This window comes from Leucopleurus acutus (assembly GCF_964270905.1).
Source record: "Leucopleurus acutus genome assembly, chromosome: 11".
In the NCBI taxonomy this organism is placed as follows: domain Eukaryota; kingdom Metazoa; phylum Chordata; class Mammalia; order Artiodactyla; family Delphinidae; genus Leucopleurus; species Leucopleurus acutus.
This window is the reverse complement of record NC_139152.1, coordinates 100,672,697-100,695,343: the sequence shown is the minus strand read 5'-3', so window position 1 is coordinate 100,695,343 and position 22,647 is coordinate 100,672,697. Positions and strand designations below refer to the sequence as shown.

Here is a 22,647-nt window from a genome sequence, read left to right as displayed (position 1 = left end):
CTCCCCACTAGTCTGAGACCCCAGAAAGAGCACCAAGGCCAGACTGCCTTCCTCGTCCTGGCTCTGGACAGGGTGCCTAATGCCCACACGGCCTTCCACCTAGTCCCAGCCCATGAGCACAAAATGTGCCCATCTCGGCCTTGCTGTGCCCTTGCCGGGAACAGCAGGGACCCGGCACCCACCCAGAGAGCAGTCACTCCCAGGGCTCCCTGCTCCCAAAGCTCCCAGGGTCTCAGCAGTCACGGCCAACGCCCTGTACCCTCCTGCCCTTGGCCTGGGGGCCCGCCTCGCCTGGCGGGGCCCAACCACTCTAGATGGGTAGGGGCCCCCCGACCAGCCTCCAAGCGCTGCACAGCCTCCCCCAGCAGCTGTCCCCTGCCCAGGGCTGGCCGGCCCCAGGGTGCCCGCCCTGGACCTTCGGGACAGCAGAGCCGGTCACAGCGAATCCACCCCCGCAGTTGTCTTAAATTGTCTGTTTCAAGGGCCCCGAAAATCAGAGACACCAGCCTCCCCGCAAGCCGGAAGTGAGGGACAGCAGAGTGTGGCCGGCGCATCTCCCGGCCGCTGCGGGGCCTACCCTGCGTGACACAGCAGTGCTGGAGCGCTCCTTGAGCTGGGGGTCCGTAGGGAGGCTCTTCCAGATGATGTAGGGAGTGTCATACTTGGCTCTCAGCCTCGGGCAGCGTTTGAAGATAAAATCAATGACAAAAAGCTTGATTCCGGCGTAGAGTCCTGGGGGCAGAATAAGGTCCCATTTCTCCAGGATCCTGCGGCCCTGCCCGTGTGGCCGCAGTGGTCCCCGCCCCGCCGGGTGCTCCGTAGAGGGCCTCCCGGGACCCATGTGTGGGCCGATGGTCCTGGGGTGGTTACACAGGGCAGGGAAGTGACCCCAGCTGAAAGGGAAGCCACTTCTGTGTGTGTGTTGTTACCTCCAACCCAGAGGTGGCTCAGGCCAAACACTAACCTGTCCCTAAAACCGACCAACCGAACAAAACCACGAGCCACCATCCTCCGAAGGGGACGTGAGCAGGACTGCGGGGGACCCGTCCCCAGCCTGCCCGCGCCTGACTAGGTGAGCCGGCAGTGACGGCCAGGGGCTCCCGCCTCCTGGTCAGGGCACCTGCGTTGGCCCAGGTCCCCAGAGAAACGAGACAGACAGCCCGGAGCACGCTGCACTTGCGTTGGCGTTTGTCATTCCCCCCACGGCCTCACTTGCCTGCCCTGGTTTTCCTGGCGAGGGGGGCGGGGAGGGGGCGAGAGACCGAGGACCCACCTGCACGTTGGGGGCCAAAGGGCAGGTGGGCACAGTGCCCAGACCATGAGGCCCCCGAACTGTGTGACTGCCACAGCCAACACTCCAGCTCAGGCCGGGTGCCCCCTGCCCGCCCCCAACCCACGCACCGTGGACAGAGCTCACGGTGCTGATCAGACGGCGCGTCGCGCTGACCTTACCCACGGCACCTTACCCACGGCAGGCTCCTTACCCACGGCCAACCCCACCAGGCGGTAGGGGAAGAAGCAGGAGGCGAGGAAGGCGGCCCACAGCGCGATGTACAGCTTCTGGGTGATCTCAGGCTGCACCCACATGAACAGGCTGGAGAGGGGAGGGGAGGTTCAGCCAGGTGGCGGGCGCAGTCTAGACACGGCCGGCCAGGGGCTGACGACTTACTTCTTGATCTTTTCCAAGATGTCAGCCATCTTGCCAAAGAGGTTCTGTGTGAGGAAGCAGCTGCGGTCACGATACACCCCCGGGGCCACAGGGCAATGCTGGAGACGCCCAGCACCCGGGAGACCACAGCCGGCACCACGGAGCCCGTGGTCCTGCCCAGCCGCTCCCAGGCCGAGGACCGGGTGACGGTCCGGTCCGAATCACGGGTTAAGGCACCGCTCGAGATGAGGGACCCAGGCCCGCACCCTCCCAGGAGCTCGCCTGGCACTGGTCAGGAGGGCCTCCGCCAACTGGGGCGCCGGCGTCAGACCGAGCCAAGAGGGCCCTCCCCACCAACCGGGTTGTCTCGGGTGTCAGCTCCCAGACGAGCCAGGTCTGGAGGGATGGGTAGCTGGGGTGCCCCCACCTGGAGCCCGGCAGCGGTACCTGGGCTTTCTGGGCGACGTCCAGCACGAGCTGGAACTTCTCAGACACGGTCAGGTCTTCCTTTGGAGGCTCCTTCAGTCAAAGGGGAAAGAGAATTTCCACTGAAATTTATCAGTTCAGAGAAATGACTGACAAAAACAGCAAGGAGGCCTCCCAGCCCAGGCAGGGACCAGGTCTCTGCTGCCCCGACACAGTCAGAGGGACGGACATCCCTGGGGGGCCCAGCCCGAGGGGGCAGCACGGGCAGCTGTGCTAGATGACACCCGTCTGGTGCCTGAGAGGGTGGTAGGCAGCCCCCCAGGTGGGCAGGGCTGCTTGAACAGATCACCTTCAGAGGCGCATCTGAGACCACAGAGCCCGCACCCACCCGCACTTTACAGGCGGGGGAACTGAGGTCCCAGCAGGGGGCCGACTTCGTCCTGCTTGTCTGAGTTCATTCAGCAAGAACCTCCCTAAGACCTCCAGGTACCAGGGCCAAAGGGCACGGGCCTGCCTCCCCAGAGACACCCTCCCTGACCCCTGTCTAAAGGGGCCCCTGCAGACACCACCACATCCTGCACCCCTACTGTGTGCTCCACGCACATGGTAAGTGCTCAAACGCCTGATGAAGCCCACGCATGCACCATGGCCTCCCTCCTGCCTGTGCCCGGTGGTTCAGCCTCACGGGCCAGAGTCCCCCGTAGAGTGGTGGGCAAACTTTCTGTAAAGGGCCAGGTGACAGCCCGTGTGCCTCTGCAGCCCCAAAGCAGCCAGCGCATAAACAAACAGGTGTGACGGACACCAATGAAAACTGGTCCAGCCCGTCCACCGTCCACCTCCCTCCACGGGAGGCTGCGAGCGGCTACAGGGGCCCCCTCGCTACCTCCCCTCCACATCACGTCCCAGCTGAGGAGGGTCAGGTCAGGCCAGGCCCGGCCAGGCCAACCTGCCTCCCACGCAGCCGAGCCCAGGCCCGTGAAGGCCGCTCGGGCATCAGCTGGTGAGGGTCAGGGTGCGGCCACGTGGCTCCGGGTGGGGGCGGCTGGCCTCCTCCCCGACCTCTCCCCGCCTGGCAGGGGGACCCGCGGCCCCCGCACAGCACTGGCAGGTAGAGCCTGGCCCCCCTGGCGACGGAGCCCCTCCCACGACTCACCACCACTTCGGACACTTCAGGCACGATGCTCCACTGTATCCTCCAGCCCCTGGCAAACAGGAGACAGCACGCCTTTACAACAGCATCGTCTGCAGGCGGTGGCCGCAGAGGGGTGACGCCAAGTCCCCAGGCCTGTGCTCCCAACGAGGAGCCGCCCCCAGAAATTTTGGCCACTGGGACAGGAGCCATCTGCCGAGACCAGCAGGACCCCCTCCTAGGCTCCAGAGGGGAGATGACCCAGGTCACCCCCACAGATCCCTCCCCAGGGGCCCTCCTCGGGGTGGGCACACATTTACAAGCACCCAGAGGTGACGGGCCTCTCAAAGTAAGCCAAGGAAGTGGCAACGGCAACAACTTTAGTGAACCACGTCTAGTCTGGGCACGGAGAACCCTTTCATAAGCGCTTAAAAGTTTTCTACGAGAAACATTTTCAAATGAACCAAGTTAGACAACCGCAGAGAAGCACCTAGAAAAACAGTGTGTAAAGTGAACTTTTGAACGGCTCAGTGAAAATACAGAAGGCAGGGCCTCCTCTTAGGCCCGACGTGGAGCTGGGGTTCACTCTGGGGGGCGACCTCAGGTCCACACAGACCCGGGAGGGCCCGGGGACGTGGGGTTCCCACCCCAGCGTGCTGGCTTCCAATAGGGCCGCCCGCCCCCAGCCTCGAGATGGAAAGCGGGTGCTTGGAGAGGGCGCAGGGAAGACACCACGTGGCCCTGGGCTCTGGGGTTGCTGAGTCCCAGCGCCTCTCTGGCACCTGCACCCCGACCAGTGGGGACCTCCCAGGGCACAGAGCCGCTGCAGCTCCGTCAACCCCGCCTCCGCCCACTGGGATGTCACTGTTGAGGTGTGTGTGGAGGGGGGACTTTCCTGCCCAAAAGCAGCACGACCGGAGGAGGGGCCGGAGTGGCCCCAAAGCCGGCACCCACTGGCAGCCTGCTGGACAGAGCTGCTGGGGTTTGGGGATCACCCTGCCTGCTGCAGCAAACCATCCTCCTGGGGGCTCGGGGACTATTAGAGGACAACCTCCCAAAACGCCAGCACGTGACACAGAGCCGGCTCGGCACGTGCCCTGCCGTGCGTGTAACGCAGGAAGACGGCACAGCCGCGCACACGCAGCACACCGGCGCACCTACCTGGCTATGAGGTAATTGAGGGATAACCTCAAAATTGCTAGAAATAAGAACATGGGGATGGCCCAGCCATGCCACACGGCATTCATGTACACCTGCGGGTTTGGAGAGAAACGGGTCGGGAGGGAGACGGTTAGGCGACCTGCCCGCGTGGGTCAGGACAGACCAGACCCCTCTCTCCCCCAGCCGGGCAGGCCGCACTCGCAGACGGGGAGACCAGGCCCCAGCGGCCCTCCGCGGTCCCGAGGACCAGGGCACGCAGCATAGACAAACCCGCTCAGGGAGGAGGGGAGACGGAAACACTGCTCTGGGTGGGCTGGGAGCGGTCATGCCCGGAAGGAGCGTCCTGGACGTGGCCCAGGATCACAGGAGGAGGGCTGACCCTACAGAGAGGTCCTGGCCCACCGCCACTGCGGGCCCACCTGGCAGAGCCGGAGGCATCCGCGTACCCAGCACTGCTGACAGTCTACCCCGCGCCACAGGGCAGGCAGGGTGCTGGTCACAGCGCCGGCACTCAGAGAGGGTAGGGGATGGATGCAGTGGGTTCAGGAGGAGGCCTGGCAGGTGGTCTGAACGGCGGGCAGGGTGAGCTCAGCCGTAACACACAGGCGGAACTAGGGACCTGGGACCCAAAGCAGCTGAGGCCCCAGGGAGCAGAGTGCGTGTGAGGGTGGCCGGAGGAGACCTCCAGGGTGAGGGGGGCTGGCCCCTGGCCACCACGGCCTGTCCTCTGCATGTGCACAACACCCATCTCCCTGGTGGACGGGAGGCCCCTGGGGCTTCAGGGCGGCCCTCAGGACCCTCTCAGGTGGAGGCCACCTATGGGGGCCTCTGCAGAGATGGGGCCTTTGGGGGCTGTGGCTCTCCCTGTCCATCCTCCTCCTGCTGGACAGCAGGGTCTCCCCGGGCAGGGCTGGGAGCAGCCACCACAGGACAACTCAGACTGCGACTGGGCCTGTCTTTCCCAAAGCACCCCGTGATGCTGGCCCAACGCCGCCTACCTTCCCCAGGCCTGGTGGCCTGCTTGGCCCCTAGGCCACTGTGCGCCCGCCAGAAGCCTCCCCCAGGCGCCGGTGTCTGATGGCAGGGACGGCTGGTTTCTGCACAAGCAGACAGACCGCCCCCCCGGCCCTTCCCCATCCCACTTGGGAAAGTCGGCCATAAGCTTGGCACGAGGCCCTCTCCCAAGAACGCTGCTGCGGGGATTCCGGGCAGGCGGGGAGCCCCACTGCCACCCCAGGCTGCACCCTACAACACTCTTATCCAGTCCTTACAACTGCTCTGCAGCCCACTTTACAGACGGAAACACCGAGGCCGGGAGCTGTCCCACACGGCAGGGATGGGTGGGTCCCTCAGGAAACCTCAGGGAGGGTGCACACCCCACCACCCACCCGCGGGGAGCGCTCACGGTGAAGGCGATGGCAGACGTGTAGACGGAGTACCAGTCGGATAAGGCAGAGAGGTTCTTCACAAAGCTGGTGACAGGCTTGGCACCGCGCTCTGGGGACAGAACGGACCATGCGGTCAGGCCAGCGCTAGCCCGGCCCTCGGACACACCTGGCAGCCCGGCTGCTGCACCAGCTGGCGGTGCGGGGAGGGGGAGGGAACCAAAAGGAGCAAAGCAAACCCCAACCATCGCGGGCTCCCGGCACGCCTGACCCCAGGCCAGCGCTCCCGCGGCCACTCCCTGGCTGCGGCCCATGCTCCATCCCCGCGGGGAGACGTCTGTCTGCCTGTCTGCCCTGGCCCATGCCGGCAGGCGGGGAACGGGGATTTAGTCTGCACACCCCGGGCCCTGCACCACGTTTCGCTGGGGCTCCCAGGCCTGGAGGGAAACTCGGCTTCTGGCCACGGGCCAGGGGCGGACAGACAGACGGGGTGAGCCTGGGACATACTTCCCACAGCCTTAGGAAGAAGGCTGGGTTGGGAACTCCTGAAAAGCGTGCTTCCGGAAGCAAGTCCAGTTCAGTGCAAGACCGCAGTCACCGCCCGGGCAGCCCCGGCCCCAGCGGCTCACACAGCCACAGCGACGAGCGGGTACTTACTGAGTCCACGCCGGGTACTTACTGAGCCTCCTCATGTTCTCGGTCAACCTAAGAGGGGGGAAGAGATGAGCGCCAGCACCCACTCGGCCGCAGCCGCGTCCTGACCCCGCAGCTCCCTGCGGGCCCTCGGGGAGCACGGGTGACCCATGGGGGGAGGCTTCCTTGTCTCCCGCCCACGCCGCCCCCACCCGAGTCTGAGGGCCCGGCCCGGCCTGCAGGCACTCTCGGGGTCGCCACCGTCCCCGCGTGGCGTCTGTCGCAAAGCACCAGTACGACCACTGACTGGGGGGCACGGCCGTGCGGCCGCCCCCGCGAAACCTCCCGGGCTTTGCTTGTCGGCCCCGAGGAGTCCTGTCCTGCCGGGACAGCTGCCCCTCCACCCCGACCTCCACCTGGGCCCCACCTCCGGGCGCTGAGGGGCTCCTCCGTCTCCACCGTGCTCTCCTCGGGCTGGAACCGGAAGTCCTCCACGTACTCCCCGAATTTCTCATAGAACCACTTCTGGACACGGGGGCACAGCCCCTGGCTCCGTCGGTCTGCAGGACGGGGTGGGGTTCCGGGTGAGGGCAGCAGGCCGAGAGGGGCCTTACAGAGCGGCAGAGGCGGGGGCACTGGCAGGTGGGGCTCCCGGCCGGGCTGGCGAGGGCACATCCACGCCAGAACTGTGAGGGGCCGGGTGCCCTGAGAACAGAGCCCGATCCACTTCACCACGAGGTGCAAACCAACCAATGCAGACCCCGGGGGTCCCCGTGTTCCTCACACCGACCCCGGCTTGTTGGAGGCTGTCCCCGGCACAGGTGCCGTCCAGGCGGGCTCTCAGCCCACCACCGGTGCTGCATTGACCCCCCCCCCCCCGCCAGGCACACTGGTTGGTCTGGGAAGTGGCCAGGTGGGCTCACTCCCAGGGACACCCGGACCCTGGGGAACAGCCAGTGGGCGTGCGTCAGCGGCTGTGGTCCGCTGGGGACCCCAGTGACTGAAGTCATCCATGTCAGACTCGAGAAAAGCAGCCCGAATCTCGTGGAACAAGTCTGTCCCTTCGGAGAGCAGGCCGTGGAATCGCCTGCAGGAGGCGCTGTCCCACCACAGTCAGAGGGGGATGGACTGCACGCAGGTGGTCATGTGCTGCCAGCTCGAAGGGACGGAGGCCGGGGGATGGAAGGCGGCGCACACAGAAGCCGCGAGGCTCAGAAATGCCCAGAGGAGGGCCGGCAGGGGCCCGGGTTCTCACAGCCCACCTGGAGCACGACAGGGTCTTTAGCGGGAGGGTCTAGGCAGGCTCAGCCCTATAACCGCTTGGACAGCAGCCGCGGACAGTGAGTAATGGGACGGGCGTGGCTGCGTCCCCATGAAACCACACTGACGACGCTGAAATTTGAAATTTATGCAACGTTCACGTGTCAAATCCTTTTGATTTTTTTTCAACCATTTAAAAGTGTAAAAAGATTTTTTTCAATGTAAAGGCAGATAGGGAGCTGTAGTTCGCCGACTCCGGGTCTAGGTCAGGCGGGCTGCCCGAGTGGACAGGCCTCACGGCGCTCCCGAGCCCCTCTTCCCCAGCACCACGCAGAGCACCCGTCCCCGCCACCTCCATCCTCGGGGCTGCGCTTGGTGGGGTCCTTCCCTCCCTACCCACACTCCCCACCTCCCACGCAGAGCACGACACGGTGACCCCCGCTGTGGGGACGGGGTGGAAGGACTCTCCTCTGACACCTCCCACGAGCACAGGAGGCTCATCAACTCCACACACAGCAGGGGCCTTGGCGGGGGGGGGGGGGTCTCCAGCGCTGCTCCTGGCTTGGAACCTGGGCCACTGGTCATGAACCCTGAGAACCCAGGGGACTGTGACCCAGTGGACACAGCAGCCAATGCCGCAGCCGGCTGGCCTGTCTGCGGGCCCAGCACCGGGGCCCTGGGAAAGAGGCGTCTCCCTCTCTGGACGGCAGGTGGGGGGTCAGGACCCGGCTCTGGTCTGAGCTCAGCCTCCACCTGGAGCGGAAGCCTGAGGGGCCTTCCCTCCCGGGCCCTGGTCTCCTCACCTTCACACTGGGCAGGGCTTAACCGAAGGCCCTCCTGTTGTCGCCCTGAGCCCCCAGCACAGGCAGGGGCCTACCGTCAACCCTAACCCTATCCCCTCTCCCACCTTCTCAGCCTGCGAGGGGCCTGGGTGCACCACAAATCCGGCCCCTTGAGATGCCCAGTTTCCTCCCATGCCGTCCTCTGAAGGACAGCTTCAGAAAGTACCAAGTGCTGAGGGAGATAAGGAACTCGAGCCCGGGGTGGGAAGAAGAGGCACTGAAAGGAGCTCTGCGTCCTGACCTGGGGGTGCTGGGACACAATGCCCGCAGCTGACCCCACCGCCCCACTCACCCCCTTGTCAGGACAGCCGGCCTCTGGAAGCAGGTCGCCAGGCCAGGGGCCAAGCAGCCAGTGTGACCACGACATGATTCCTCTTCGGGGAAGGGCTGGGAGAGATGTCGCGTTGTATTTTTAGGAGAAAATAAAGTCATGTTTTGATCGAATGCCTTGCATCTGCTACGGAGACTCACCGACCGGTAATCAGAGACACTAACCCAGCGCCAACAGGAGGGGCTGCCCGGAAGTGAGCAAGCGCGCCCGGGAACAGAGCCCCGCATGCCCGTCCCCCAGGCCTACCTGCTCCATCATTGACCTGGGTCTGCCCTTTCGGAGGCTGCTGAGCGGGCGGCTCCTCGGCTCTTAGAGGGGGAGAAGAAGCAAGATCTCTGTTAGTTCAAGACAGCATGATGAGCCCCGGCTTCGCAAGGTTCCCGTGCTCACGGGAGTCACGCCCAACACCAGAGTGCCCGTTCCCACCCTCGGGGATCCCTCTGGGGTCCTGGCTGCTCAGCTTAGACGCCGGGTGAGGGCAGTAGGCCAAGCACAGAGCTGCATTCCTCACGGGCACACTTTATTTATTTAGTTATTTTTGGCTGTGTTGGGTCTTCGTTGCCGTGTGCGGGCTCTCTCTAGTTGCGGCGAGCGGGGGCTACTCTTCGTTGCGGTGCCCGGGCTTCTCATTGCGGTGGCTTCTCTTGTTGCAGAGCGTGGGCTCTAGGCGCAGGGGCTTCAGTAGTTGTGGCACGTGGGCTCAGTAGTTGTGGCTCGCGGGCTCTAGAGCGCAGGCTCAGTAGTTGTGGCGCATGGGCTTAGTTGCTTCGCGGCTTGTGGGATCTTCCCGGATCAGGGCTCGAACCCATGTCCCCTGCATTGGCAGGCGGATTCTTTACCACTGCGCCACAAGGGAAGTCCTACACTTCTTGTTTTTTGATGACCAAACACTGTCTCAAACATACAACTCTTTTCTTTCCTATTAATTTTGACCCATTTGCTTCTTTATTTAATGTTAAGCTCAGAACACACAGCTCTCATACTAGTTACTTGGCCTGCTAATGGAAAGGTACTCAGTGACACACATATTTAGCAAGCAGCATGCAAGGCCACAGGCTGGATGAGCCCCTGCCTGGCAAGCTGTGCACAGGTCCCAGCTTGGTCCGTGCCGGCCACCTGCCCGGCTCCCTGCCCCTGCGGCCTCACTGCACCTGACCACAGCAGTCACCCGGCCTCAGAGCCTCCCTGGAGTTCCTGGCCACCTGCCGGATCCTGACCGCAGACCTGACTTTCAGCCACAGGCCCTGACGGACTGGCCCCCAGCCGCTGGCCGGACCCCCTTCCCTTGGGCAGTGCCCTGTTCCTGACTGGCCAGCCCACCTGCCCTCCTCACCCTGCACTGGCCTGGGCTACCAACACGCCACACTGCTGCTGTGGTTCCCAGTGCAGCAGAGATCCCAGGATGTGGGAAAAGTGGCACCCCAGGCAAACCTCGGCAGGACTGGGGTGGGGGGGGGCACGGAGGGCTCTGCCAGGACAGAGACAGCGGGCTGGGAGACCCTCGGCATCCTGCTCTGTTAACACAATGTGATCTTGTAATAGGGAAGAACCTTTGTATCCATCCTATCACAAGTTCATCACTAAAGAGATGTTGCCTATAAGCTTAAATTATACATAGTGGCCCATCTCTGGGAACCCTGCCTCCCAGGTAATGAGCATTAAACTAAAATACCTCTGTTTAGCTCACAGGAAACCTCCTGCCCAGGCCCACCTGTGAATGACTGCAGGAGGAAGAAATGAACACATCCTCTCTGGGGGCTGACGGGAACCAGGAAGTGTTTCACTTTACCCTCTCCCCTTTTCGTATAAAAGGAGCCTGGGGCTTCCCTGGTGGCACAGTGGTTGAGAGTCCGCCTGCTGGTGCAGGGGATGCGGGTTCGTGCCCCGGTCCGGGAAGATCCCACATGCCGCGGAGCGGCCGGGCCCATGAGCCATGGCCGCTGAGCCTGCGCGTCCGGAGCCTGTGCTCCGCAACGGGAGAGGCCACAGCAGTGGAGGCCTGTGTACCGCAAAAAAAAAAAGGAGTCTGAATTCGAAGTCAGGCAAGATGGTTCTTTGGGGGCACAAGCCCGCCATCCTCTTGGTCTGCTGGATTTGGGAATAAAGTCGTTATTCCCTGTCCCAACAGCTCGCCTCTCGATGTTGGCCGGTCGTGCAGTGGGCAGTACAAGCTTAGACCCGGGAACAGTCCCACTCCAGCGTCTCCGTGAACCGACCCGCTCTGCGGGTTTATAACCTGGAACTGCAACCCATGCCGGCCGCGCTGTGCCAAAGCAGGAAGTGCGGAGGACAAGCTGGATCAGAGGAGAGCAGGGGGCGAGGCTGCAGCCTCGTGAAGCAGTGGCCAGGGAACCATGAGACAGAGGGGGTCCCAGAGAAGGGAGCCAGGGTGGAAGAGGAGGGGGCCAGGCCTCCATGCCCTCCCCTCCCTGTGGCCAGGCTGCCCAAACGGCCATCCATGCTCAGAGCTACTGACAAACGGGGATTTACTGGGAACAGGAGGGGAGCTGGGGCACGCAGGAGACTCCAGACTGGGTTCCCTGTGTTCCTGGGCAGGTGTCCAGGCCTCCGGACCAGGACATTCCCTGAACCGGCCGGGGGTCCTGAAGAGGCAGCTCACACAGGAAGCACTAACAGACGGGCTCCCACCAGAGCCTGGGCCCAGGTGTGCTACCGAGGACTCGTGGGCCTGACGGACACCACGTCGCTCAGCCACAGGTGGGCCTGGGGTCTGAGTGGCCGGCAGGGCTGTCTGGGGTGCCGTGCTTGGCACCATTTGAGGTACCATCTGAGGATATTGATACTGCACAGCCACTGGCTGTGTGATCTTCCCAACATAGTCACCGCTAGAATCGGACAGGTATTTAGGTATAAATGGGCTGCCAGCTGCCTGCAGGGAAAGACGGCTGGCAACATGGGCGCAGGTGTTCCAGGTGGCGGGGAATTTTACCTTCTTCCCGTCACACCACATGTGGAACATGAGTGCCTGCGACGTGCACGGGACGTGGGAAACAGACTGACAACACAGCGCACGGCAGTGATGTTCTAAACATTAAGGGGAAGGCAGAGGGCAGACAGCTATCAGGGCCTCCCAGCCGGGCCCACCCACAGCTCCGGGTAGGTGGGGAGTGAGCGGTGGCCTCATCAGAAGAAAGGGCCCTTGCGCTCCTAGTAACTGTGGATTCTTCCAAATGTTTTGGAACAACCTCCGCTGACGTTTAACGGTCAGCGGAACAAGTCTGGAGTGGAGTGTGCCTGGAGGGCTTTCCCAGAATCTAATCACCCCGCCGGCCACAACCCGAGGCCGCAGGACAGATGATGAAGCCCATGGGCGGGGGGTGCCAGGGCCACACATCAGGGCCGGGCTGGGCACAGGAGGCAGTCACCAGGGTCTGTGTAGTTCCCACACGGGGTGCCCCGGCCAAAGCCCCAACCAACACCGTGGGCAGTGCAGCACAGGAGGATGACACGCGCCCTCCGGCCCCCTCAACGCAGCCGGGAGGGCGGAGGAGCCGTGGGAGGCGCCGCTGAGAGCAAACCCAAGGGTGGGCCCCGGGCAGGGCCTGACCAGAGGCCAGTGGAGGTCAAAGGCAGTTTCTCCATGTTGCTTTCGGACCGATAACTGGACATGGCCTTCGCCTTGAGTAAGCTTAAACCAAGGCGATTTCCCAGGAATTTTCTTAAAAAGCAAAACAGAGGTTTGTATAAACTACCATGTTTTAATCCTGCAGATCCAGAGTGTGTGTGTGTGTGTGTGTGTGTGTGTGTGTGTGTGTGTGTGTGTGTGTGTGTGTGTGTGTGTGCGCGCGCGCGCGCGCGCCCAGGTGTGAAGGTGGCACTCCACACAGTTGCCCACCTTGGACGGCCCACAGCGACCCCAGATGGGCACCAGGATAAGAAGGAAAGAGGAGGTCCCTTGCCTGGAACCTGTTTCTCCCTGTTCCTCTCCTCCCTCAGGTCTCAGCTTCCAGAAGGTTCCTAAACCCCATGGTCCCCAGGACCCTCAGCTTCTACTTCCTCGGTCCGGGCCTGGATGTTCCTTCCCTGTAATCCCCAGTTGGTCCCCAAGCAGACCCGTGAGAAACAGATCTGTCTGCAGCCTCAGAACCTATCGGGGGCCAGGCACCCAAGGGGCTTTGGTGAAAGGACGAGGATGAAACCCCCGGAGTGGGCTGGGGGTGGCGGGAGGGTGGAAGGCAGAAGACATGGACCCTGCAAAGGGAGCTGGCACACGGGGTCCTCTCAGGCCGAGCGCCGCCCACCGCCACCAGGGCAAGCGTGGCCTCTGGTAAAGCCGCACATAAACAGAAACTGCATCACACAGAAGCGCGTCAGTGCGGGTGACGGTACTGTGACGTGCCATGCAGGCCAGGCCCGGCCGGCCAGGGGGCTGAGAACACACCCCACACCCGGCCAAGCATCTGGATCTCCCAGAGTCGTCCAGGTCGGGTCACTGGCTGCACCGCTTTGCGTTTTCAAATGTAATTGAATCTTTGAACGTCTACAGATTTTCACATAAGGTTTAACATCAGGGAAAGTACTGCTTGAAGCCGTGGTCCGATTTCTGGTCCAGGGAGGGGTGCCGGCCTTGCAGCCCGGCAAAGCAAGTGACACCCTGCCCCAACACGGGGCCCCCGCGGGGAGCCCCAGAGAACTGCAGAATGGGTCACGCTGACCTGTGGGACAGGCAGATGGCCTTCGTTCAGGGGCACTGGAAAGCCCACGGAGCTGTCCTAACACCCGGCAGAGCAGGAAACTAAAGGACCTTCTCCCCCAGGGAACCAAGTGCCAGCCGTTCCCTGGGGCTGAGAACCAGCTGCTGAGACCCAGAGGAGGCCAGCGCGAAGCACAGCAGGTTCGGCCTTTCCAGCAGCTGAAGCCCGCGCGACGCGGTACCTGGAGCGGGGCTCTCCTCAGAGCCCCACCGTAGTGACGACACTCCGCAACGACAATGACGCCAGGCCACCCCACGGAAAAGCCAGCTCTGACTGGGGTGTCCCAAGCTGGAGACAGCTGTGCGCTCAGGCCAGGGGGGCCTGGACCAAGGGGTGCGGGGCCAGAGGCCAGGCTGATGAGGGGGAGGGATGAAGACTTCGGCGGCCTCAGCTCCCAGGCCTTGTCCGCCAGGCCGCCGGCCTGGACTGTACACAGGGGCAGGGAGCCCTGGGGGGTTTTATCAGGATGGGAAGAACACAGCTCTTCGGACTTGCAAATATCCCCCTGCAACGACCCGCTCCTTGCTGGCGGTACCATGAGGCAGGGGCCGAGCTCGCGTGGGCAGAGGTGGGAGTCCGCACCACCCCCTCCGGAAGCTGGGGCGGCCTCTGGCAGCCCCAGGATGGAGGGACCCTGCTGGGAGGAGGTGACTGGCCAAGGAAGGCTGACCCCGAGGGTGCTGTCAGGGGCTCGGGGCGGGGGAGTGTCCGAGTGGGCAGTGGGGCGGGTCTCAGGGTCCTGGGGGCGACTGCTGGCCAAGACCTGGGGCGACGTCAGGTGGTTCTGGGGGCTCTGCATCCCTCTTCAGCCCTGCCCGGCCAGACCTCCCAGGGGTCCGCTGAGACCCCCCCTCCCACTGGTTTCCAGATGCCCCGAGGCACAGGAAGGCAGCCGCTTTCCCAGGATCGCAGCTCGCCGCGGGCACGGGCAGGACTCAGCCCAGAAAGTCGGGGCCAGGCCCACCGTCACCACTCACCCACGCACCCTCCTGATGCCCTGGGTCCGGCAGGGGCTGGGAGGGCGGCGGTGGCCGCTCATGGGGACTGGCCACCTCAGGGTACGAGCTGGGTCTTGGCTCAGGGGACCGCTACCCCCCGAGAGGGCAACGCTACCTGGGTGACAGTGTTACCTGGCTCTCCCCTCCTCCCATCTGGCCTTGGGCTCCTCACCTGGCCTTGGGCTCCTCACCTGGCCCTCCCCCCGCCTCACCTGCTACCCCCCCTCACCTGGCCTTCAGCACTTCCTGGACCTTCTGCTCCAGCTCCATCCGCCGCTGCCGCTCCCGGTCCAGCTCCTGCCGCAGCATCTCCGCGTTGGTTTCCTCTCGCAGCTTCCGGAGCTCCTCCTCTGTGAGGGGAGAGAAGCCCAGGTGAGTGTCATGTGGTCCATTCTGCCCCCCAGGCAGAGGTGCCGAGAGAGGGCTGGTCTGCAAAGCACTCAGACAACTGGCAACAGCAGCTCTCTTGCTCCTTCCTGGGGGGCACACCCGCAGGAGTCTATCAACCGGGGCTCCTCTTACACAGTCAGGGCAAGATCTGGGGCAAAGCAAGGGTGAGAGTGTCTTTACTAAATAAAACCCATTCAAGATAGACACACCAAAGGCATTTCACCAAACCACCTCCACGGGGGCAGGACACCCCGAGGAAGGGATGCTGGCGGCACCTGGTCACTCCACAGACACACGTGCAGCAGGTACAGTTCTGGGAGGTCTCGGCCGCAGAGCAAAGCCCATGTGAGGGGCAGAGAGCTCCGCCACCCGGCTGCCGACCACCTGAGAACCGTGCGGCGGGACGGTGAGGGGTACAGTGGCAGGGTGAGCGGGTGCTCGAGAGAAGCCGCAGCAAGGTGTGTCTGAGTCAGAACCTGGATGAACAGAAGGTCGCGGGCCGGCAGGGTAGGGGTGCGGGGGAGAGCGTGGGGTGCAGAGGGAGCAGCCTTGGTGAGGCCAAGGCGGGAGGGGCCATGGGCTGGGGGGAGGGGTCACAGATGAGATGCGGGCTGGGCGTCAGAGCCCGGAAAGCCAGAATGAGGACCCGACATTTATTCCAGGTGTTGATGGAAGCCAGTGCCAGGTAGCTGTTGTTCTAACTGAGAGTGTGGGGTGGGCTGAGGAATGGCCCCAAGGACGGGCCATCCTAACCTTGGAAGCTGTGACTAAGCACCTTACACGGACAAAGGGACCCTGCGGAAGTGATAAGGACCTTGAGATGGGTGTGTATCCTGGATTACGTGCATGGGACCAGTGTCATCACAATGATGGAAACTCAGGAGAAAGCAGGAGGGTCAGGGGTCAGAGAGAGGAGACAGGAGGGTGCTGTCCCGCTGCCTGTGAAGAGCCAGGGGCACGAGCAGCGTCCAGAGCTGGAAGAGTCAAGGACACGGTCTCCCCCGGAGCCTCCAGAAGGAGGACGGCTCTGCCCGCACCTTGGCTTGAGCTCCGTGACACTCATTTCAGACCTCTGGCCTCTGAACTGTAAGAGAATAAAGAGGCTACTTCAAGCCCCCAGTCTGTGGAAATCTGTTGCAGAGGCGACAGGAACCTCGTACACACGTGGCTGCACACGCCCTAAGTGGACGTCGCTCTGCATTTCTGCACGACCGGACACCGCACGACGACACCACACAACACAAGAGATCCGTGAGCAGCCATCCAGCTCACACTCCTGAGGACGGGTCTCCTCCCACCTCCAGGCCGGAGCTGCAGTGAAGACACAGACCCTCTGGGCCCCTGGACCCAGGGCGGCCTGAGCTTAGTAAGGAAGGGGGGCCTCAGAGAGCACCGTGGACAAGGAGGTGATCAGGACCATGGACGGCCACCCCTCTGACGGCTGGGCCCAAAGAGCAGAAGGAGAAGGGTGTGCAAGAAGGTTCCAGAACCCGCTGTGCATACAGTCTAGTCCTGCACTTTTCGTGTCTCCCACAAAGCACCCCAGCTACCTCTACTGAAGACGTGAGTTATGCATCGATGAAGAGGCCCAGTCCAGCCTGACACAAGTCTTGCAGTTTCATGGAAGACACAGATGCTCCTAAGTCTGGTCCAGGGCGGGGATTCCGGCTCTCCTCCTACCTGGGCACTGACGGTGGGGTAGGGGGCCTAGCCAGGCTGCAGGGACGATGGGAGCAAAGAGCCCAAGGCGGGTGGGGCTAAGGAAAGACCCAGCCTCCTCCCACCATGGGAGAACATGCGTGCACCGCCCGCCGTGCACGTGCCCGGGCAGTGCCGCCGTGCAGGAGGCCCAAGGTCACAAGCAGAGGCAGACGGGAGCTGGTCCTGCTGCAGGCCCAGACCAGAGCCCCCGGCAGTGGGAAGCATGACGCGCTGACTCGAGAGTGAGGGCTCACATCGGCAGCCACGTGGATGCAACTAGAGATGATCGTGTAAGTGAAGTAAATCAGAGAAGGACAAATAACCTGCGACATCACTTATATGTGGAATCTAGAATATGATACAAATGAACCAATCTCAGAAACAGACTCAGGGACATAGAGAACAGTCTGGTAGTTGCCAAGGGGAAGGGGGTGCCTGGGGGAAGGATGTAGTGGGAGTTTGGGGTTAGCAGATGTAAGCTATTATATACAGAATGGATAAACAACAGGGTCGCACTGTAAAGCACAGGGAACTATGGGATACTTATATCAATATCCTGGGATAAACCATGATGGAAAAGAATATAAAAAAGAATGTAAATATAACTGAATCACTTTGCTGTACAGCAGTAATTAACACAACATTGTAAATCAACGATAAATTAAAAAATTTTTAAAGTTAGGGCTCAGGGGCTTCCCTGGTGGCACAGTGGTTGAGAGTCCGCCTGCCGATGCAGGGGATGCAGGTTCGTGCCCCGGTCCAGGAAGATCCCACATGCTGCGAAGCGGCTGGGCCCGTGAGCCATGGCCGCTGAACCTGTGCGTCCGGAGCCTGTGCTCCGCAACGGGAGGGGCCACAACAGTGAGAGGCCCGCGTACTGCAAAAATAGATAGATAGATAGATAGATAGATAGATAAATAGATGAATAGATAGATATATATATAAGTTAGCGCTCAGCACTGGGCCTTGGTGTCAGTCTACACCGCGCACCTGAGAGCCCCGAGCACTTGCTGCGTGAGTGAGTGAAGGGGTTCTGCTCTCCGCCCCCGCCCCCCAGAAGTGAGCACAGCCCAGCTACAACCAGGACCCTTGTCCTCCAGGTGGGGAGCTCCTTCGCCATCCCGCAAAGCCCCTCCCCACTCGGTCGCCCCACAGACATCTGGGGAATGACAGGTAGCTGCAGGCAACTTCTCCAGGATCCCGCCCCAAGGCCTTTGTACGATGTAATTACTGTAAATGCAATCAAGTCCACCTGGAAATCTTAGGTCACTTCCCTCAGGCCTAAGGCTCCTGCAGATACGAGACCCAAGTCACGTCAGAAATCACTTTTTCTTGTTTCTAAACCGGTACATGGTGGGCTCGTTCTCATCACAGCCCCACGATGACACAGTCCTCATCCCTCTGCCCACCTCCTGCATTTCCTGGACGTGAGCCCTCACTCCTCAGCGTTCTCAAAGGTGTGACCCTGGAGGAGCCACCGCCCACCCGGGACAGGCAGGCCCCAGACTCACGGAGGGCAGAGGACCTGGCGCCACAAAGAGGCACACGAGGCCGCCGCCACCCCCCTCGCTCGGCTCCACCGGGGCCCACGTACAAATGGGACAGTGGTGCAGCAGGGACACAGCCACAGCAGCCGCAGCGCGTGCCGTGGCCCAGCTACAAAGCCACGTGGAGTCACATCCTCAACAGACACCCATTCCCCACGCGACAGCGTGTCGAGGGCCGAGACCAGAGATCGGCCCCTCCGCGGGCAGCTGCTTTGGGCCAACGATCCCGCTTCCGCTTTTCTGCAAACAGCTAAAGCCGCAAAACAAACCTGACGGCCTGGGCCAGGCTGGACCAGAGCAGCTCAGAGCCCGCATCGGCCGCTCCACCAGTGAGCACCGGGCAGCCTCGTGTACCAGGCACGCTCCGGACACTCGTGATAAAGAAGTGACCCAAACAGAGAGCCGCCCTCGGCGGGGGGCGGGGGCAGGTTGGGCCGTAGGAACAGCCCTGGTCAGTGAGCCTGAGCTGAGGGCAGACGTGAGCGGGGTTGCGGAGAAGGATCGAGCCCCGTGCACCCGAGGGGGGAGCGTCCAGGCAGCAGGGGGAACGCCTGCCAGAGCCCCCGGGATGGTCCCGGGCAAAGCACCACACGGGCTCCCACGGGGCGGGGCTGTGCTCGCCCACCTGCAGCTCAGCCTGCGGTCAGTATGCTTTCCCCCCACCCCCATCCCTCGGTGACAATGACAACAGCCTACACTGGTGAGGCGCTGGCTCCTGAGCGCCCTCTGCAGGGTGTAACTCAGCAGCAGCTGCGACCACAGGGCCTGCCCGACCCTGCAGGTGCCGCCCGCTCTGGCCCCGCGAGCTCCAGCAGGTGGGCCTCTGTGCCCGGTCCACGGCGTCCACAGCGCGGGAGCACTCGGGGAGCGTCAGCCGGCGGCAGGATGAACCCCGGATGCCCAGCCCATGGCCCCGACCAGCCATGTCCAAGCGGGGCCTTTCCAACAGCCTCAGGGAAAACAGACCGAGCAGCACCCCCCCGCCCCCCCCCCGCCCGGACAGAGGAACGTCAACTCTGACAGCAGTGACAGAGGAACGACCCTCCCCGGGCCCGGGAGGTCGGCAGACTTCCGAGCCAGCACCAAGACGGCCCAGGGTCAGGGTCACCGGCCTACCGGGTGGGACCGAGGCTGGTGTACGTGCAGCGGCGGGCTCCAGGGTCTGGCTGAGGGTCAGCTCACTGCTCCCTCTACCCAGAAGTCAGCCCCATCCATGTGTGGCGTGTGGCAGCCATGGTCCAGGTGGTGGGTCACAGACCACCCCAATCGTGGGGCTGACAGGCTGCAATGGAAATTCCCTCAGGAGAAGCCTCACTTGGGCAAGTCCCAACAGGCATTCCTGAGACCTCAGAATGTGACCAACTAACTCACCAAAATCAGGGGCGTGGACTGGAGCCCGGGGAGGCCAGGATCCACTGCCCTCGCTGCAGGTCCAGTGAGACCCTCGCGGGCCTGGAGCCTGCTTTCTGGACAGGATGGGGCTCAGAGGGACCCAGCAGGTTCCTCTCCTGTCCTGGCCACCTCACCGAGCCCAAGACCCCGAAATTCAGGCCAAGGTCAGTACGACAGCCCCAGGTCCCAGAAACAGACGGGCTGGCAGAGCGGCTGCCGTCTACACGGCGGCCACCCCGCCCCGTGCAGGCAGAGCCATGGGGAGACCCTGCTGCCTCTTGGGGGCGTCCAGGGTGGGGGCAGGAAGGACAGGCGCCAGCCCCACCTCCCACCTGGAGAGCTCAGGACTCGCCCGATTTTGCCCCTAACGAGGGGCAGATACTTAGGTTTGCTGAGTGCCGGGATCCACGTGCTCGGTAAATATTTGGAGTCCTCGGGGCCTCCCGCGCTGCCTGGGCATGTGGCTCAGCATTCTTCAGGGCCCTGTGGCCCCTCCCACCCCCTGGGAGAAAACCCTCCAGACAAGGGGGCTGAGAGGACACCACACCAAGCCCGCAGGGAGCCATCCCACCAGGCTCCTGTCAGCCACGGCCTCCTCCAGAGACCCCCCTTCAGTCCTGGGGTGAAGCAGCGCGGCCCTTGCGCCGCCTAGTTTCCCTGAGGACCACGGCCTCCCAACCCGCTGGACTTGGTGCCTCCCAGGGGCACAGAAGAGACTCTGTCCAGGGACGGCACAAAGCGGGGGACCGGGGGGAGGGGGAGCCCCTGCCTAGGGCCTGGGGGACATTTCCAGCCGGGGCCAGGCAATGAGTGAAGAGCAGAGACCCCTCCCTGCTCCAGGGCTGCGGGAAGCCAGGCCTCAGACCCCCAGCCCCAAGAGGGCCATGCCCCCACCCCTCTCAGTCTGGCTTATTTACAGCAGAGGGGCCCTGTGCCAGGTACGGATGGGCAGGGCCCTCACCCTCGCGTGTCGGGGTTCTTCCTCCAAGCACCCCCAAACCCACCCGCTCTCATCTCGGCTCGCACCCTGCTTCCTAACTGGCACCCCAGCTCTCCTCACACCCTCCACAGTCTGGCTCCAAACAGCAGTCAGAGGCTCCTCTAAAGTGTAAGTCAGAACCTGACACTGTCCTGCCCAAACTGGCCACACAGGGAGTCCTTCCAGCCCGAGGCCACACCCCACTCCCCGCTTCAACGCCCTCTGATCTTGCTCTGACCTTTGCTCTTTGGGTTTGAGCCACAGGAGCCTTCTCTCAGGTGCCCAAATGCCTCCACAGTCAGACCCACCCCAGGACCTTTGCACGTGCTGGTGCCCCCCGAACTCAGTGCTGGCTCAAGTGCCATTTTCCCCCAGAGAGACGCCCCTGACCCCCCTCCCATCTTATGTGGTGACACAGCTCCACAGGGAGGGGCTCAGCAAACACGACCCCCGGTAAGCACGCCACATTCCTAAGTCACATTCAGCTGCAGGATGCCCCAACTCAGGCCCCAGAGAGAGGACCCCATCTGATTACTGTCTGTGACGGCCCAGGACGCAGCCTGGCTCAAGGGGAAGCCAGGACAGATGCGGTGAATGGACTCTGGGCAGTGGGGACAGCACAGCAAGTTCTCAGCAAGTGAACTGCAGGACGCATGCACCAGGCTGGTCGAGAACCAGGCAGAGAGGACACCAGTGGGCGGGGAGGGCCACGGTGGGAATTCAGCAAACAGTGCCAAGAGTGAGTGGCCGCCACCAGCATCTGAGGGCCGTCTGCATCCTGCACGCCAGGCCCGCGGGCCCCAAACCTCGGGCCTCAGCCTCCCCCCGCCTCGCACTGGGGTTCCCGCGGACCCTGGCCCTGAGGACTCAAGGGCATTCAGAGTCCCCACCTGTCATGTAATTGCACACAGAGCACCTGCTGGGAGGTGGCGGGGGGCACTCAGACGATCGGGGGTCCAGAGCCCTGACACGTAATCCGCTCAGGAGCCCCAGCCCCCGCGGGGACCTCCACTCCGCCCCACACCAGGTCAGCCTGCTCGTGCGGAGAAGCCACTGCCTGCACACAACTCCGTGAGCAAATGCTCGCTGTGCAAGTATGACGCACCAGGCTCTGTCAAAGCGGGGACGCTGCCGTGACCGAGCACCCACACCCTGCCCGGAGGGGGCATCTGGTGGTGCCCCAGGCACCTCGCCTGCATGAACTGACGCCAGGGCCACCCAGGGGCAGCGTCCTGCTGGACCCTGGACCCTTGGGAGGCAGGTCTCCTGTCCTGACGCAGGCGGGGCCCTGGGGCCCCCTTCTGAGAGGACGTGCTCCCACCGGCAGTGGGAGAGCCTGGGCCCTGGAGCCACGTGGAGACCCCCTGCCCTCCTGAGTGCCCGCGGAGCACTGCTTAGCCTCCTCCCGCGGGACCCACTTCGGAGGCCTCCATGGAGGGCCTGGCTCACAGCAGGTGCTCGGGTGAAGCTCCCGGGGAGCCCCCGCAGAGACCTGCCCCCTGAGCTCCGGCGGCTGGCCCTCCGCAGTAGTGAGAGTGTGTCCCCGGGGGAGCCACCCCGGGCTCGGCCGGCTGGGCAGGGGCTCCCACCGCCCCTCGAGGACAGGCGTGGGCGGACTCACAGGCCGGGGAGCTTCACGGGGGGAAAACAGAGGCGAGGGGCTTCCCGCCACCACAGCCTCGCTCCCGGGAGCCAAGGTCGGGGTGCCGGGTGCCTTCCCATCCGCTCCTCTGATCCCCAACACCCACACACACTCCTGTCACCTCTGTGGACCCGAAGGTCAAGGCAGACCCAGATGCCTCCTCACGCACAGCATCACCAGCAGGAAACCACATTTTCTTTCTCAACGCCCCCGATCTCCCTTCCCCACGCCACTCACCTGCGAGGGGTCAAGTGCAGCTGGTTCCCCCCATGTGGAGACGGCCAGCCAGGCCGCTGTGCACACGTGTGGACACGCAGCTCCCGCCCTAAGCTCCCGGCATGCTCCTCGCCGGCTTGCAAGCGTGTCTGGGACTCCAGTCCTGGAGGCAAGGGGGCCTCGGGCCATGTCCTCTTAACCTGGGCTCCTGACAAAGCCCCCTCAGCCCTGCCCTTCCCACGGGCACCATCC

General features: G+C 63.3%; 1 protein-coding gene across 1 annotated transcript in view; it reads right to left on the bottom strand.

Moving 5' to 3' along the window:
* GRAMD4 (GRAM domain containing 4) overlaps positions 1–22,647 on the bottom strand; it is a 76,708-nt gene that overhangs the window by 4,759 nt on the left and 49,302 nt on the right. Inside the window, exons 4-14 of the mRNA XM_082851041.1 lie at positions 14,758–14,878; positions 9,062–9,123; positions 6,810–6,942; positions 6,429–6,454; positions 5,770–5,861; positions 4,365–4,456; positions 3,228–3,276; positions 2,096–2,167; positions 1,670–1,713; positions 1,485–1,594; positions 578–732 (exon numbers count right to left, since the gene is read on the bottom strand). Of these exons, the coding sequence (XP_082707167.1) occupies positions 578–732; positions 1,485–1,594; positions 1,670–1,713; positions 2,096–2,167; positions 3,228–3,276; positions 4,365–4,456; positions 5,770–5,861; positions 6,429–6,454; positions 6,810–6,942; positions 9,062–9,123; positions 14,758–14,878 (956 nt within the window). The remainder of the gene's footprint in view (positions 1–577; positions 733–1,484; positions 1,595–1,669; positions 1,714–2,095; positions 2,168–3,227; positions 3,277–4,364; positions 4,457–5,769; positions 5,862–6,428; positions 6,455–6,809; positions 6,943–9,061; positions 9,124–14,757; positions 14,879–22,647) is intronic.